The 14,531-nt window shown below is 37.6% G+C and overlaps 1 protein-coding gene across 2 annotated transcripts; it reads left to right on the top strand.

The window, feature by feature from the left end:
• Positions 1 to 5,286: 5,286 nt before the first annotated feature.
• On the top strand, positions 5,287 to 14,302 carry mpl (MPL proto-oncogene, thrombopoietin receptor). Of its 2 annotated transcripts, XM_023285267.3 has the most exons (12): positions 5,289 to 5,502; positions 6,027 to 6,147; positions 6,554 to 6,729; positions 7,899 to 8,056; positions 8,468 to 8,612; positions 8,708 to 8,822; positions 9,709 to 9,878; positions 10,347 to 10,489; positions 11,242 to 11,395; positions 12,063 to 12,144; positions 12,435 to 12,522; positions 12,796 to 14,302. In XM_023285267.3, the coding sequence occupies exons 1-12, from the start codon at positions 5,391 to 5,393 to the stop codon at positions 13,237 to 13,239; spliced, it is 1,908 nt and encodes a 635-aa protein (XP_023141035.2). In that variant the 5' UTR covers positions 5,289 to 5,390; the 3' UTR covers positions 13,240 to 14,302. The 2 variants fall into 2 exon arrangements, with proteins under 2 accessions (XP_054872012.1, XP_023141035.2); XM_055016037.1 differs by lacking the exons at positions 6,027 to 6,147; positions 6,554 to 6,729 and having other exon boundaries at positions 5,287 to 5,502.
• Positions 14,303 to 14,531: the final 229 nt, after the last annotated feature.

Below are 14,531 nucleotides of genomic sequence, written 5' to 3'. Positions count from 1 at the left end.
TCTAAGTTTTGCATGTACGTAGTACTTCAGGTTGACTATAGACCCTTCTGTGACCTCAGCACCCAGCCTCCCTGTGTCAAACACTTGGTTAAAATCTGATCTCTGCCATACAGGAGCAGGTTTCAACTCTTGCATACATGTTTTCCACGGCAGAAACAAGCATTAGTGATGTTCAGTTTGTTTACAGGCTGCTCCGTCCAGTAGCCTCACATGCCAACATCCATAGTTTATCCATCTTAAAGACCACTCTAGTAAAAGAATGAACACTGTTGTTGAGTATTTCTACCTTGGTCTCAGAACACAGATTCAGAGATCAGATTTAATACCTTAAAAAATCTAAGAACCAATCCTGTCAACTTGTAGGGGGATTTTTCTATCATTATTCTTCTTCGGTATTGGTTTCAAGTTCAAATGTTTATGTCTGAATGTTACAACTCATCATTGTGTAGAGAATTTAATAGCGTTTGAGCAGATCTGTAGGTGAGCTGGTGTGTTTGAGTTGCAGTGAGTTGGACAGGTCAGAAACAGTATAGAGTTGCATTTAAACCATTTTACGGCAGGAATAAGGGACCATTTTCATGGGAAAAAAAATTGTCTATACATGCAACTCTGATACACAGATAGGCGCTTTTAGGGTTTTAATCATTTCATAGAGAAACTCTAATTACCGTCCACCAAGAAAGACAGACGGAGTAGCACTGTCTGTGATAATAAGGGACTGAAATTTAGTTTTGTCCTGGAGATACATGTTCCCAAAGTTCGTTAGCTTGAAAGGTGGGTAAATTTGTAGCTAGTTTAGTTACCAATTGTTGTGGAACCTGACAGCTTCCACAGCTAAAGATATAATAAAATCTCAATAAAAAACTCTCAAGTCCATACATGCGCAGTTACCGCTGTTGACGACAATCATCCTGGAAGCACGTAGCCAAATTAATGTCTTGGTATCAACTGATCCATCTTACTTGTTTTTTAAAGCCTCATTGCATGTGCATTAAACCTTTAGATATAAAGCTTTCAGCATTACCAGTTTGAGATTACCAGTGCTCTATATGGGACTACATATCACAATGTAACTGGGACCATTTCAAATGTTTTCATTTGAAGAGACAGAAAACAGCACAATGAAACAATATAAACATTCAACTCCATATTGAATTTCTCTTAATGAAAAGCATTCTTCTGCTGCTGTTAGGAGGCACAACACAGATGATCATGTCATTGTGATGAGAAGACAGTGATGAATGATAGTTCAAGTTTGATTTTTGTTTGCTACTGAGAACTGTTTGGGGGAAATATTTTATAGAGACAATATCCTTTATTGTGTGTTTGCTTTCAGCCCGATAGGTAGCCTAATGCCTACTTAATCTACTTTATCACTGTAGCAGCTAAATGAATCTAGTGCAAGATATAAATGAATGCATATATAGTACATACTACATAACATGTATTATTTCACCCATTTCAAAGTGTTACTCCCTTTTTGTTTCCAAAATCCACCTTTCTGCTGCTACCACTTATAACATTAGGGGTTGCATTCTTAGTTATACCCTGCATGCTCCTTTCTTGTTCCATCTTGTATGAATGATAACCACTGACTTTTTAGAACCTTCAACATTTCTGCAATTTGTCATGTAAGTTGATTAAACTTGGTGATAAACTTCACACTAGTATTAATGACTTTTAACGTTGATTTAATAACCATCTCATAACATTTTTCCAAGAATTCATCACACGGATGTGCATACTTTCTATATTAATTGCAACTCAACAAATGTGTTCATGTATTACAGTCAGTCCAGTCTCATCATGTCATACTGAAATTACACCTGATTTCAATTTGACAACAATCAGTGAATCATTCTTGTTTGTAGTGACATGTGTTGCTGTTTGGTAGGTTAGGCGTATTGTTTTAAGAGTTCCTGAATTTTTAAAATTAGAAGATCATAGAGACTTCTATGAATCTTGAGTACAATTTTCTGCTGTTAAAGATTATATCAGCCTGTGGTTTGTACTCATCTATTGCTAAGTATGTTTTTCTGGTACCAAGGTTCATGCTCACTTGTTTCTTTATTAGTGTGTGCTAATAGCACAAGAACGATCCGATTTTCTGTGTAGCCAGAATCTGCAGTTTTTTTGCTCAGACTGTATTTACTGTATTATGAGCAACTCACAATAAACCTCAGTATCACGCACCAGGTCACTTTGTCCATTCACAGTGCTTTATTTTGTCAAATAAGATGGCTATATCCTCAGTGTTGATGCAGGCAGAAGGACAGCATTACTTAATTCAAAAATTAATTAAGAACTTTTAAATGCTGTTTGTTTGACAGCAGTAAAACCACCTCAAATGCAGCTTTTTAAAGCCTGACATTTGATGACTTCCTAAAACTTAGAGAAACCTTTTTTTTTTTTTTTTTTTTTTTTTTTTTACAAGTGATAAAATTTTTTGTACATTGAGACTGTTCTACATCCATATCTTTTGGATGGGTTTTAGATCTTCCTCTGTTTGACATATCAGGGAGAATGGTAGATTTGGGAAATCTTAAAACTGAAACTGTGTGTTATGCCAAAGTTTTCTCTGGAACAGTCATACCAGAGTTCAATGATGACACTCAGGAGAACTACCTGAATTAATGTGAGTAAGTTTCCACCAAGACAGGCAGTTTCTTGCACTTGAAGTGTCATGGTTTGTCCAGTCTCAAGACAGGAAAAGAGTATCCTATGTGGTTCACATAGGGAATAGAGGTTATAAGGTGCCTTGCTGTCACAACATCAGAATCTGCAAACACAAGCCCTTGCAGTGTTACAAAATAGTCTCAAATCAATCAGAACCCATCAATTCCCAGATCACCAACAGAACTTAAAAGAGGAGTTGGTTGGTCACAAGACCATAATAGTAACAAAAGACCTGCTGTTTCAGTGACTGAGGTTATGGTAGCAATACTCCAAACTGCTCTGAATGTGAAGACTATGGCTTTCCATTAGCGATTATGATTGCTAATTGAAATCATAATTGCTAATGTTGTTACAGAGGGAGCAGGAGAACCCAAGCGCAGGCACACAGAAAACTGGCAGACAGGTGAATAATGGAAAAAGATTTATTCAGTCAAATAACTAACCCAATACAGAAAGGGGAAAACAAACCAGGAGATAAACTAAACCAAAACTAACACTAAAAGATACTACACTAGTAAACCTACAAAAACCACAAAACCAAACAGGAATAAACTGAACCAAACAACACAACAATGTACTTACAAAAACCAGGAGGGGGGGGACACAGAACTAACAGGGCAAGGTAGGCAGACAGAAAGCTGAAGACAGAGGGGACCGACAGTTATCCGGGAATGAGGGTGACAAAAGTCCAGGTGGGGCTATGGCAGGCTGGAGACTGAAACAGGGCAGGTGAGAATCCGGAAGGAGAACTGAGTCCATGTGGGAGAAATCCAGGAGGGGGAGAAACAGAGTCCATGTGGAGATGCGAGTCTATGATCCGACAGGGAGTAAATGACAGAACTGACTTAAATACTGAGAGGTGGAATTGTAAACAGGTGACTGGAGTGAGCTAATTATGACACCTGATTCACATTGCTGCAATCAGACTGTAGGCAGGTGGAACATTCAGGAAGGAGAGACACAGGAGAGACAGAGGGAGCCAGAGATACAAGACAAGGAGAGAGAGAGAGTAAGAATAGGGAGAGACAGATGACAGGAAAAAAGGAGGGAGACAGAAGGGAGAAGGAAGAAAAGAGAAAGAAGGAGAAAGAAGGGCAGGGACTAGAGCAAGAATCATGACAAATGTAACTGTTGAATTAATAATTAAAAATAAAAAATAGCTATGAGGATTTTTCTCATGATGACAGTATTTGATATGGAACCTATCTGATACTGGATTTTTGGACTGGTCAGTATGGGAGAAAAAATATAGATATCAATATGTATTATCTGATATTCTCTCTCTCTCTCTCTACGTATAGATGTACAGTGGTGGAAAAAAGTTTTTGGACACCCTATACATTTGCATGTATATTGGAATATTGCAGGAACAATCACTCTTAGGTGCACTCTTCAAGTGCAGTTTCTTTTAGTACAATCACAGCCATAATACTAAAAAACAATCCTTAAAAAAAGTCATAAAAAACTTAAAATTGAGTTTTTAATGACTCAATTTTGGTTCCATAAAAAAAAGTTTTTTTTCTTATTAAAATAAAAAAAAATAAGAAATTTTGAGCATTTTAGTAGAATTTAGTTTTGTTGACTTATCTGTGATTGGCCAGTATCAACCAACAATATCTGCCAACCCATTAAATGGGCCAGGCTCTCTTTTGATGGCTGTAATAATTACAAATGGCTACATTATGAACCCCACAGTTCCTGTTGCCATTTTCAGTTTCGATAAAACGTATCAACATGACTATGGCTGTTATGTTTCATGAGGTAGGTTTTAATTTAATATAACACAGTGAAGTTAAGATCCATCAATTTGAAATAGCTATGCAGGTCCAAAAATGCTCTCAATAACAGCCAATCATTAGCACAGTCTTAAAGATTTCAGGGGTGCACAGTTCATTTTATCTTCATCAGCTTCATCTTGGATTAACAAAGTAGTTCCTAACTAGCTCATTAGCAAGACCCGAGTTTCTATAAAAACCAAGTTAGCTGGAGGATGACAATTATCATGAATATTATAGTTGAAATCTTTTTGAAGCACAAAGCCATGCTGTTGTATTATGCTGCTGTGCAGTAGATCAGGATGTGGTTAATCAGCACAAGCTGCTGGGGTAAGTTAACTTTTTCAGTTTTCTCACAAGGCATTAGCTCTTGTATGTGCGTCAGCAGGGAGGCAGCATGGAGGCTCTGATGAGCGTAGACACCAACACATCTGAAGGTTGTCAAGCCCTACAAAATCATTTCTACTGAGTCTTCTTCAATCCAAAATTTCCTGAAGTCTACCATGAGCTGATAAAATCTCCATTAGTACGTATTCTGATTCACCAAATCTTCTCTAAAATTGAGAAATTTAATTTAGCAATGTGAAGGAGCTGCAAACCCAGACAGAAGGTGATTTGAAACTTTCATGGGACAGTTTTCATCTCCAGCAGCCATTCGTATTGTGCCTACTTGTTAAATACAAATACGGAAATTTTAAATTTATGTTCAATCAGTCCTCCCAAACTGCCATATTTGGTGCCAGCTTCCACTGTACACAAAGCTTTCTTCCTGTTTTAAGCGCAGCAGTCACAGTGGGCCAACCCCTCACTGCTGCTCACCCCTGATATCCAGCCATGCCCACTGTAAACATGCACAGCCGACAGCACACAATGTACGTACACATGCTGCGTTAGTTTAGGTGCCATGATGGTTTAGAATACACTGTACTTTCACTGACCATGGATAGGAGCTGTGAGTTGGAGATATTCCTTATTTTCTTGTGGATACAAGTTGGCTTTGTGCCTGGAATACATTGCAATAATGGAATTGCCAGTCACCTGTCAAAGGAAGGTAAGACTTTGGAATAGTTTATTTTACAGTTTGTATAAAATTCAGTCCAATTAGGAGAATTTTTATCATTTTATACTAACTTCTAATAGAATAATACATACGTTTTACCATTTGGGAAAAAGCTACTTTGTCAGGACTGCACAGTGGCTTGGTGGTTAGCACTTTCGCCTTGCAGCTAGAAGATCCCCTGTTCAGGTCCCAGCCTTCCCAGGATCTTTCTGCATGGGGTTTGCATGTTCTCCCTGCGCATGTGTGGGTTTTTTCTGGATACTGCGGCTTTCTACCACAGTCCAAAAGCATGCTGAGGTTAACTGGTGACCCTAATAAGGATTAAGCGGTGTATAGCTTATGGATGGATACTTTGTCCATTACATTTTACGCCATTTTTTTTTGCACAACACAAAAATCTTCTAAGACTCACTGTCACATTATATCTTCCTGATATCATTTTTCTATTTTATCACCTTAAAAATACCAGTTATACCCGCTTTTCTCACATATTCTGTTTGTCATTTCTGAATTAGATTTGTTGCTGTTGAAGGATGAGGAGAATCCAAAGTGTTTCACTCAGAGAGCAGAGGATTTCACCTGCTTCTTTGAGACTGCAGACGATGGGATTTATGATTTGTTCTACACATTCGAAGAGTGCGTTACACTAAATAGTACTCTATGTCAGAATGAACTGAATCACACTGTTTAAACATTTTTAATACTTTTGGCATGTTAGTACTGATCTAATGTTTTATAAATGTCTCTTTCAAATTTCCTTTTCCACCCCACATTCTACAGATTCCAGGTCTAGAAGAACCTATAGATCAGATTATTTCTATAATCATTTTTAGCATTATGCTCATTATTTGTTTTATTTTTTTTTTAAATTTCACTTTGATTAATTCAGTTTTAACATTTTTGTTGACACTTTAATACTTAGAATATGTCAACATTTTTATAGCATTTTGAACTGCATTTACCTACATGAACAATGATATACATTACTGAGTGTTTTAGGTGTACCCCAATATCTGTTGTGTCTGTTACTTGTTCTTATCAGCAACCCCTTAAAAAGCTGTAATATGTCGGTCCGGAGAACAGAAGAAGGAACCTTCCTCCACATCTGCTCATTTCCTTACTCAGATGTCATGTTATATGTGGATATATATCTTAAAGTGTTGGAACATGCTACCAAAACCAGCCTCTACAATCGAACCGTCAACATAGAGGACCATTGTAAGACATTTGTTTTTTCATTATTTAATTCAATTCAGTTCAATTCGTCATTAAACAAAGGGATGGAAAGTAATTGCTGGAAAGAAGAAAATTAAACAAAGCCACAAACATTCCAAGCAATTTTTGCTACAGTGACTTCCAGCTTTAATCTCTTTATGATCTTTACCTTTTCCTGTAAGTCATCTGAAAGTCCATCCATCCATCCTTTTCTAGCTGCTGGCTAAACGCTCTCCTCTGTGTTAGTGACCCTGGCTGTCTTGTTTCCTATGTCTTCAAATGAGTATAAGTTGAGTAATTAATGAAGTTTGAAGCCTTTCTGCAAACTTTTCTACTCTTGTGAAAAGCCTGTTGACTTGACCTATTTTGCCAAAGTGTATTATTTAGCAAAAGAAATGGGGTGCAATATTTTATGCTTTAGTCTAGCCTGAAAAAGTAAAATTTTTTGTGCCTGTATCCTTTCACAAACTAGCTACAAGTTTTATTTCAAGCATACAGTCCTCTCTGACCTTCTGCAAAAAGAGAGATGTTTCAGTTTTTTAAGCCATTGCAGAACTACACCAAACAGCCACAACATTAAAACCACAACAGGTGAAGTGAAAAACATTAACATTAACTTGTTACCCCCCATGCACCAACATCTACCCAGGAATGGCTCGAGGAACATGACCAAGAGCACTAAGTGTTGACCAGGCCTCCAAATGAACCAGATCCCCATCCAATCATTACATCAAACATCTGGCATGATGCCCAGCAACAAGCCTGATCACTGGAGGCCCCACCCTGCTACCCACAGAACCCAAAGCAGCACCCAACACCACAGGACACCACAGATGTCCATGTTCTGTTGGGTTTGAGCTGTTTTGGTGGCGCAAGGGAAACCTACATAATATTAGACAGATGGCTTCAATGTTGTGGCTGATTAGTGTATGTTTTACATTCTCAGACATTCTCACACTAACAGATACTGTCTTCCATGGGTTATAAATAGACTGCAGTATACAAGGACTGTCCACTTCATGAATATAATGTTTGCATCCTTGCATCTCTCTCTTGCATCCTGCTTTAAAGAATCTGAAGGCCAAAAGGCACCAATGAATCAGTGAATTCATCATTTAAAGTGTTCTTCCTTTTGTAATATGTCGCCCCCATTTCTTTTTGATTTTCTGTAGTTCTTCTTGATCCCCCCTTTAATGTGACTTTACACCCAAACGGCCAAGTGGGACAGCTACAGGTTTCATGGCGCACAAACAGCTTAAAATACTGGGATACATATGAAGTGTACAGGATTCGATACTCCTCCAGGCATCTTGGACAGAAGACAAAAGAGGTACATACAACTCCCACATAAATCTATTAAATGTTTTTTTCTTAAACTGCTTTGTTCACACATACTGTGAATAAGCATGAAAGCATTTGTATACAAACTAAGTACCGGTTTGCCCATGTAAGTTGTGCCATCATTCTAACCAGCTCAGGGAGGGATGAAACTGAAAAATCTCAATAAAAAACATCATGTATGAAATATTTGAAACAGGTTCCACAAAGTTTAATTCTTAACTCTCAATTGTAGCCACAGCTTGGTAGCTGAAAAGGCTGCTGTTCAGCCACTTTGTAGCCTATAATTTCTGATTTTTGTTCATTGAGCCTTATTCTAACATAACTTCACCTGAAGACTTTCATCATAATCACAGTAGGTAAAAATGCTACACGAAAATCAATGTTGTTTGTGGTTCTATAGGTGAAGAAGGGCGACATACTGAACTTTCTGGTAGCAGGTGAAGAGGTTGAGGTCCAGATCGCTGTCAAATATGCCATGAATTCAGATAGAGGACACTGGAGCAGCTGGTCTCACCTGGTACGAACTGTGGTTCCCCAAAGTGCAGGTGAGTCTAACACACCGACTGAGTGAATGACTTGTGGATGAAGAACCTTCAAATGCAACTCTTTAGTGATTCCATGTTTTTTTCTCTCTTTTCAGATGACATTTCACTAATGTGTTACACCTCTGACCTGCATAAAGTCACCTGTCAGTGGAATGCGAGCAGATACGGTGCAGAGAATGAGTACCAACTTTTCTTCAAAACAGGTCTCAGGTAACACAAAACACACACAGCGTTTCATTACAGATTTAATACAGTTGTCAAATCTTTGTTTAGCTGTGTTTCTATTTACTTAAACATGTTTCACATGCGTGTCTGAGCTAGAAAAGTCATACTGATAGAAGTGAAATGCAACAAAGTGCAAAGGAGACATGTACAATTAGATTCAAAAGTTTACAAGAGAAGAAAGAAGAACCCCTGCAGCAAGTTCCCTTCAAGTTGTGAGATGTTTTGAGAACATGCTGCACACACAGCATGTTTGAGATCTACCTACAGATTTCAATAGCATTCAAATCAGGAGACTGTGAGGGCTATTCCTAAAAGCTTCAGCTTGTGTTTCCTAAAGTCTTTCATGATATATTTTGAGGTATACCTGAATCACTGTCCTGTCAGTCTCATTTTCTTGACTATGTGACATTTGTATTCAGTGGCCTTGAAAAGCTGCACCACCACTGCTGGGTCAGTGAAATCTTCCTGCAGATCCTTTGCAGTCATGTGGGGTTTTCATTTTTCTTAAAATCCCAAATTTTTGCAGGCAACTGTGCTGTAAATGTCACAGCATCTTTCAGAGGAGAAAAGATCTGCTGGTGAAAACCCCAGATCTGTGTGACCTGATGGATAAAGGACAGAAACCTGACCTATGCTAACATAACAGCATGTTTTATATAGTTTAATAGAGCATCTAGTTTTTAAATTACACCATTCCCATTAAACACTTGACACACAGAATCATTGTGAGCAGTAAACTGTTATGGTAGTCATCTCCTTTCTGCTCATCACTTCTTCTTTCTTTCATTCCACACTGTAATGCTTACTAAAACAGCAAACATTATTGGGATCTTATATTTGTGTAATGTGATGATATTACAAACCATTGCAGTGAACCTTTAAACTGGTCGGAGTGGACTGAGTGTCAGGCTGATGGGAACTTTGCTGACCTGTGTTCTTTCTCCGGAGTTGAGTCCAGAAAAGTCAGAGTCCAACTCAACAGCAGTTCATCTCTGACCAGCAGAACCTTTTATTCTGAGGAGTTCACTTTAAAGAACTCAGGTGAGAGATTTTGTTGTCTTTTCTTTGTTCCTTTCACATCTTATGTCTGTTTTTAAAACTTAAATGCCTGTTTTATTCTTCAGTTTCCATTGTACCCTGGAGGATAATATACAGAAAACTCCACATTACGAATCGTTTGGACCATATCTAAACCAACTACATGTGATGAAATTACACCTGTTTAAGTCCATATTGTTTACACTTCTGTCTCCAATAAAATTCTCCAGTGAGCTGTGAACATGGCACATACTTAGGTCAACTCAGTATCTTTTCCAAACAAGTTTAAAGTAAGAAGATAGAAGACGCTGCTTTGTTCTTCAGCTTGCATACGGACCTTGTGTAGACTATATATTTCAGTTACTGTAGTTGTTGAGACCCAGTAGCCCGATTACAGAGCTCCAGCTTTACTGATTAAACCTAACAGAATGTTCCGTGGCTTTATCTTCTGATACATCGCTTTGTTTACAGTGAAAACATCCGCACCAGATCCTCTGAGAGGAGCGCTGAACAAAGACAAGCTGTGTTTGGAGTGGGATGCTCCTCTTCCATCTCTGTCCACTCACCTGCAGTATGAAGTCGACTACAGGATTAACGGTGCTGGAGGATGGAAGGTAAGATGTCATACACAGTGGATGTGCAGTTGTATACTGTTTTCAGTATGTTATGTTTTTCTTTTTAATTGGCATCCTGGAGTTATGTCAGAAAGTATTGTTTTCAGTTGATAGTGATTTGTATTGACTGTTAAAAAAAAGAAAAAAAGCTTGTTTTCCATATTTGTGAAACTATTTCTGTGTTACTTAATACCTGTCAGATTTCATTGCTATTTTTTGTGGACTTAAAATTCTATTTGTTGAATTATTGTATACTATTTGTAGATTTTATGATGAGGGCATTAATGTCTGATTGAAGACAAGTATTAATTAATATTAAATATTTTTATATTTTAGAATTTAGTATTAATTATTTTATTTTTTCATCATCCCCTGTGAACAAATAAAGTTTTCTGAATCTGAATCTGAATTAACTGTGGGCAGACACAATGTTGTTCTTGATCTTACCACCAGATGGTGCCAGAGTGAGACATGTTCAGTTCCATGTTCATACAGTTACAACTGCAGTAGATTATCAGCAAGTTGAGCCATTAATAATGTTCAACACCGTCATGTTGCAACACTGCAAGATGACATGATGCAGTAGTATTTTGGAAATGGCAGACAACTGCATCGAAACACAATCCAACAATGGAACATTGATATATTTCAAGAGAACTGTGAAAGTTATTGAAAGAATGCGCAGGATCATCACGAAGATTATCATTTAACCATCTTCACGCTGAATATCAAACAAATGTTTCTGTCCCCAGATGATAAAGGACTTCGAGACTCATGCATGTATAGAGGTTCAAGCAGGTAGCCAGTACAGCGTTAAAGTCAGAGCTCAACCTACTGGGTCCTTTTACTCAGGCCACTGGAGTGACTGGTCAGATGTGCTCACTGGTGACACCCCCACTGATATAGGTGAGCTCCCAGGAGGACTGGACACACTGTATTATGATGTGTTTATTTTCAAAATAATCCCCATGAGTCAGAACCAAACATTTTTTTAATGTTGCTCTTTCACAGACTAATCTTGGCCTGCTCTTTTCTAACACTTCTGTAGTTCTTTTAACAAGTGTATAAATTGATCGTCATAAATGTACAACATGCAACCCTAATGCATTCAAATGTGATGTTCTGTGCTACGCTAATTAAACTAATGTGTAAAAATAGAGATAGTTATATACACTACCATTCAAAAGTTTGGGGTCACTCAGACAATTTCATGTTTTCTGTGAAAACTCTCACTTTTATTCATGTTCTAAAACAATTGCACAAGGTTTTTCTTTTGAAATCATCAATTAGCCCTTCAACACCATTAGCTAACACAATATGCCATTAGAACACAGGAGTGATGGTTGCTGGAAATGTTCCTCTGAACCCCTAAGTAGATATTCCATTTAAAATTTGTCATTTCTAGCTAGAATATTCATTTACCACATTAACAATGTCTAGACTGTATTTCTGATTAATTTAATGTTATCTCCATTTAAAAAAGCTTTTTTTTTTCAAAAATAAGGATGCTTCTAAGTGACCCCAGACTTCTGAAGACATTCAAATGCTAATGCTGTACAACTAACCTTTTCAGACCTGCTGCTCATGTTGTGTATTCCTACCTCCATGCTGGTAACTGCAGTCATCTTCATCTCCTTGCTTTCCACATACCTCAGGTAATTTGTTCTCCATCTCATTTAGATTGTAATGATCCACATGAAATTGAGACAAAAATGTAAAAAAAATAAAATAAAAATACACTATTTGCCCTATTCTTTTAAAAATGGTTATGCATTGGTTTGGTGCGATCACTACAGCATTGTTTTTCAGTTTTCTGACATCCTATTTCCTTAAAATCCTTTTTAAAAAATTACTATTTAGTAGCCAAAAAGTTTTAACAATTAATTCAGTGCCTTAATCTACATGTTTTAATCTCTAATATTTTGTGCATGTATATTTTTTATAGTAAGCTCAAGCAGTATTTTTGGCCGCCAGTTCCCAACCTTGAAAAAGTCCTGCAAGGCTATCTGATGGAGATCAACAGGCAGAAATGGGTAAATTATTCAACCATGCAATTTAGCATATTGATGCTATGGTGCACAGTCATATTGCATGTAATTACTTACATCACTTACTGTGATTAAAGTGTTTTTCCAGAGGAAAAAAAATGTACATCAATTGTACAAATGCTATAAAATTGATGTAGATGTAGTCTTTTGATCTAGCAAAGATGAATTTTAGTAGTAATAAGGGAATTAATAAACTGAGATTGATACGCAGTTCAAGTCAGTTTTAAATATGTTGGTATTTAAAATATCACACTACAGGATCCTCCAGTCACAGCCAAACAGTGGCCTGAAGAGACCACTTCATCTGTGGTGGAGATCATGTCTGAAGATGAGGTTTCAGGATTGGGGAAGCCAACAGAAGAATCCAGGGAGCTGCTGTCACCTGAGCAGGTGGACGGGAACCCCAGAGCTGAAGTCTTTCCGGACTATGTGACCCTGAATAAAGAAAGTGCCATTCTTTGCCCTCAGAGAAACAGTTACATTTATGATCAGGTTAAAGGAGACCCGGAGGTAGGAGATGAGCTCCTCCAAACACACCGCTGTTCCTGCACTGAGGGTTCAGTCTGTGTCCCACTGTGCTCATGCTCTGACTTTCTGAACGAGTCCTACCTGCCTCTGGCTGAGCCTGCAGACACATTTAGCTGCAAGGTCAAAGCTGTTAGGGCTCCAGGAAACCTCTATACTAACTTCCCCTCCAGCTAAATGTACAGTGGTGCAGGTGTGCTTTGCTTCCAGTGGTGCAGATTTAATGAACGCGACGCACCTTCATATTAACCTACAGACTTACTGTCAATTGATGCAAATTTCAACACATTTAAATCAGCTGTTAAAAAAAAAAAAAAAAAAGACATCAGAAGGAATAAAATGATTGACGTTTAACAAACCTTTTAGCTTAAGCAAAGGAGTGTTATCATGTATTCACTGTATATTAGCTGTATAGTCTCTCATCCTTGGTGACTCCTGAAAATCTTCAGCAATCTTCAGACTGTAGGTTTGAGTGCTGTTCAAGATATTCAGGCGTACTGGAATTCGATATTTAATCTTTAAAACTGCATATTGGGCTTCCTTAACTACATTGCTGACAAGTGATCAACAGTCCTTTTTATCTGCTTTCTGGAACAGTAATTCGCAACGCACTTCGTCAGACTACAGCTCTGTGTTGTATAGTGTTACCAATAAAAAGTAAATTTCTGATTCTGTCCAACATTCACCTACGTGATCACAGATGCAACTGCTTTGGAAGCAGAGTGTCTGTTCCTCAGCAGGCACATTTCTATATTGTTCAGAATTCTTTTGCCAGCATGTTTTTGGGTTTTACAAAATACTGAATACAATATTGAAGAGAGCCACGCCAGTATGCAATGCAGATGGTTTCTGTATCCTGGATAATAAATTAAAAAAGAAGGTATTTGGGATTATTACTATGACACGAGCGCTAGTTTGTACATTCTCTTAAGTTGTATATAAATGTAACTTTCTCATGAATTTTACATCAATTAATTTAGTTTTATTTTCAAAGTGAGCTGCAGGTTTTGCCATTGTTATTGTTGTATACTCTTTTATATTGTACATATCTTTGAGGAACATTATATATTTTACAAGAATCTGAGATGAGAATATTGAAATGGATGTAGGGTGTAACCAAAATGCTTACTCCTGATGCTTTCCTCCTTCCAAATAACATCTGTAACCAGTGTTTTGTTTATCATGCATGCCATTATAATGTCAGAGTTTGTATTTTTGACAATAAATATCAAAAAGCTTCCATTTTCTGTGAAGTCATTGAACCTTTTAGACTTTGCTTGGTAGTCATGAAAGCATAACACCTGAGGTATTTTACATCTCTGTATGCCATATTTGGAAGTTTTTTCGCATGAAAATAATCTCTTCATGCCTGAAATGGCTTAGATGTACACATTTGCTTCCTCTAGAATGTATGGATCTGTGTAGTTCCAGTGCAAGTTGACAGGATTGCTTCTTTAGGTGTGTTACGT

This window comes from Amphiprion ocellaris, chromosome 2 (genome assembly GCF_022539595.1).
Source record: "Amphiprion ocellaris isolate individual 3 ecotype Okinawa chromosome 2, ASM2253959v1, whole genome shotgun sequence".
Classification (NCBI taxonomy): Eukaryota; Metazoa; Chordata; class Actinopteri; family Pomacentridae; genus Amphiprion; species Amphiprion ocellaris.
Note: the sequence above shows the minus strand (reverse complement) of the source record. Positions and strands in the feature narration are given on the sequence as shown.

Bases quoted from the DNA above. Each gene is read 5' to 3' on its own strand.
- mpl (XM_023285267.3), top strand. From the start codon at position 5,391: ATGGATAGGAGCTGTGAGTTGGAGATATTCCTTATTTTCTTGTGGATA. The intron at 5,503-6,026 runs GTAAGACTTTGG...TTTCTGAATTAG, and splicing joins CAGTCACCTGTCAAAGGAAG to ATTTGTTGCTGTTGAAGGAT. The intron at 8,823-9,708 runs GTAACACAAAAC...AAACCATTGCAG, and splicing joins TTCTTCAAAACAGGTCTCAG to TGAACCTTTAAACTGGTCGG.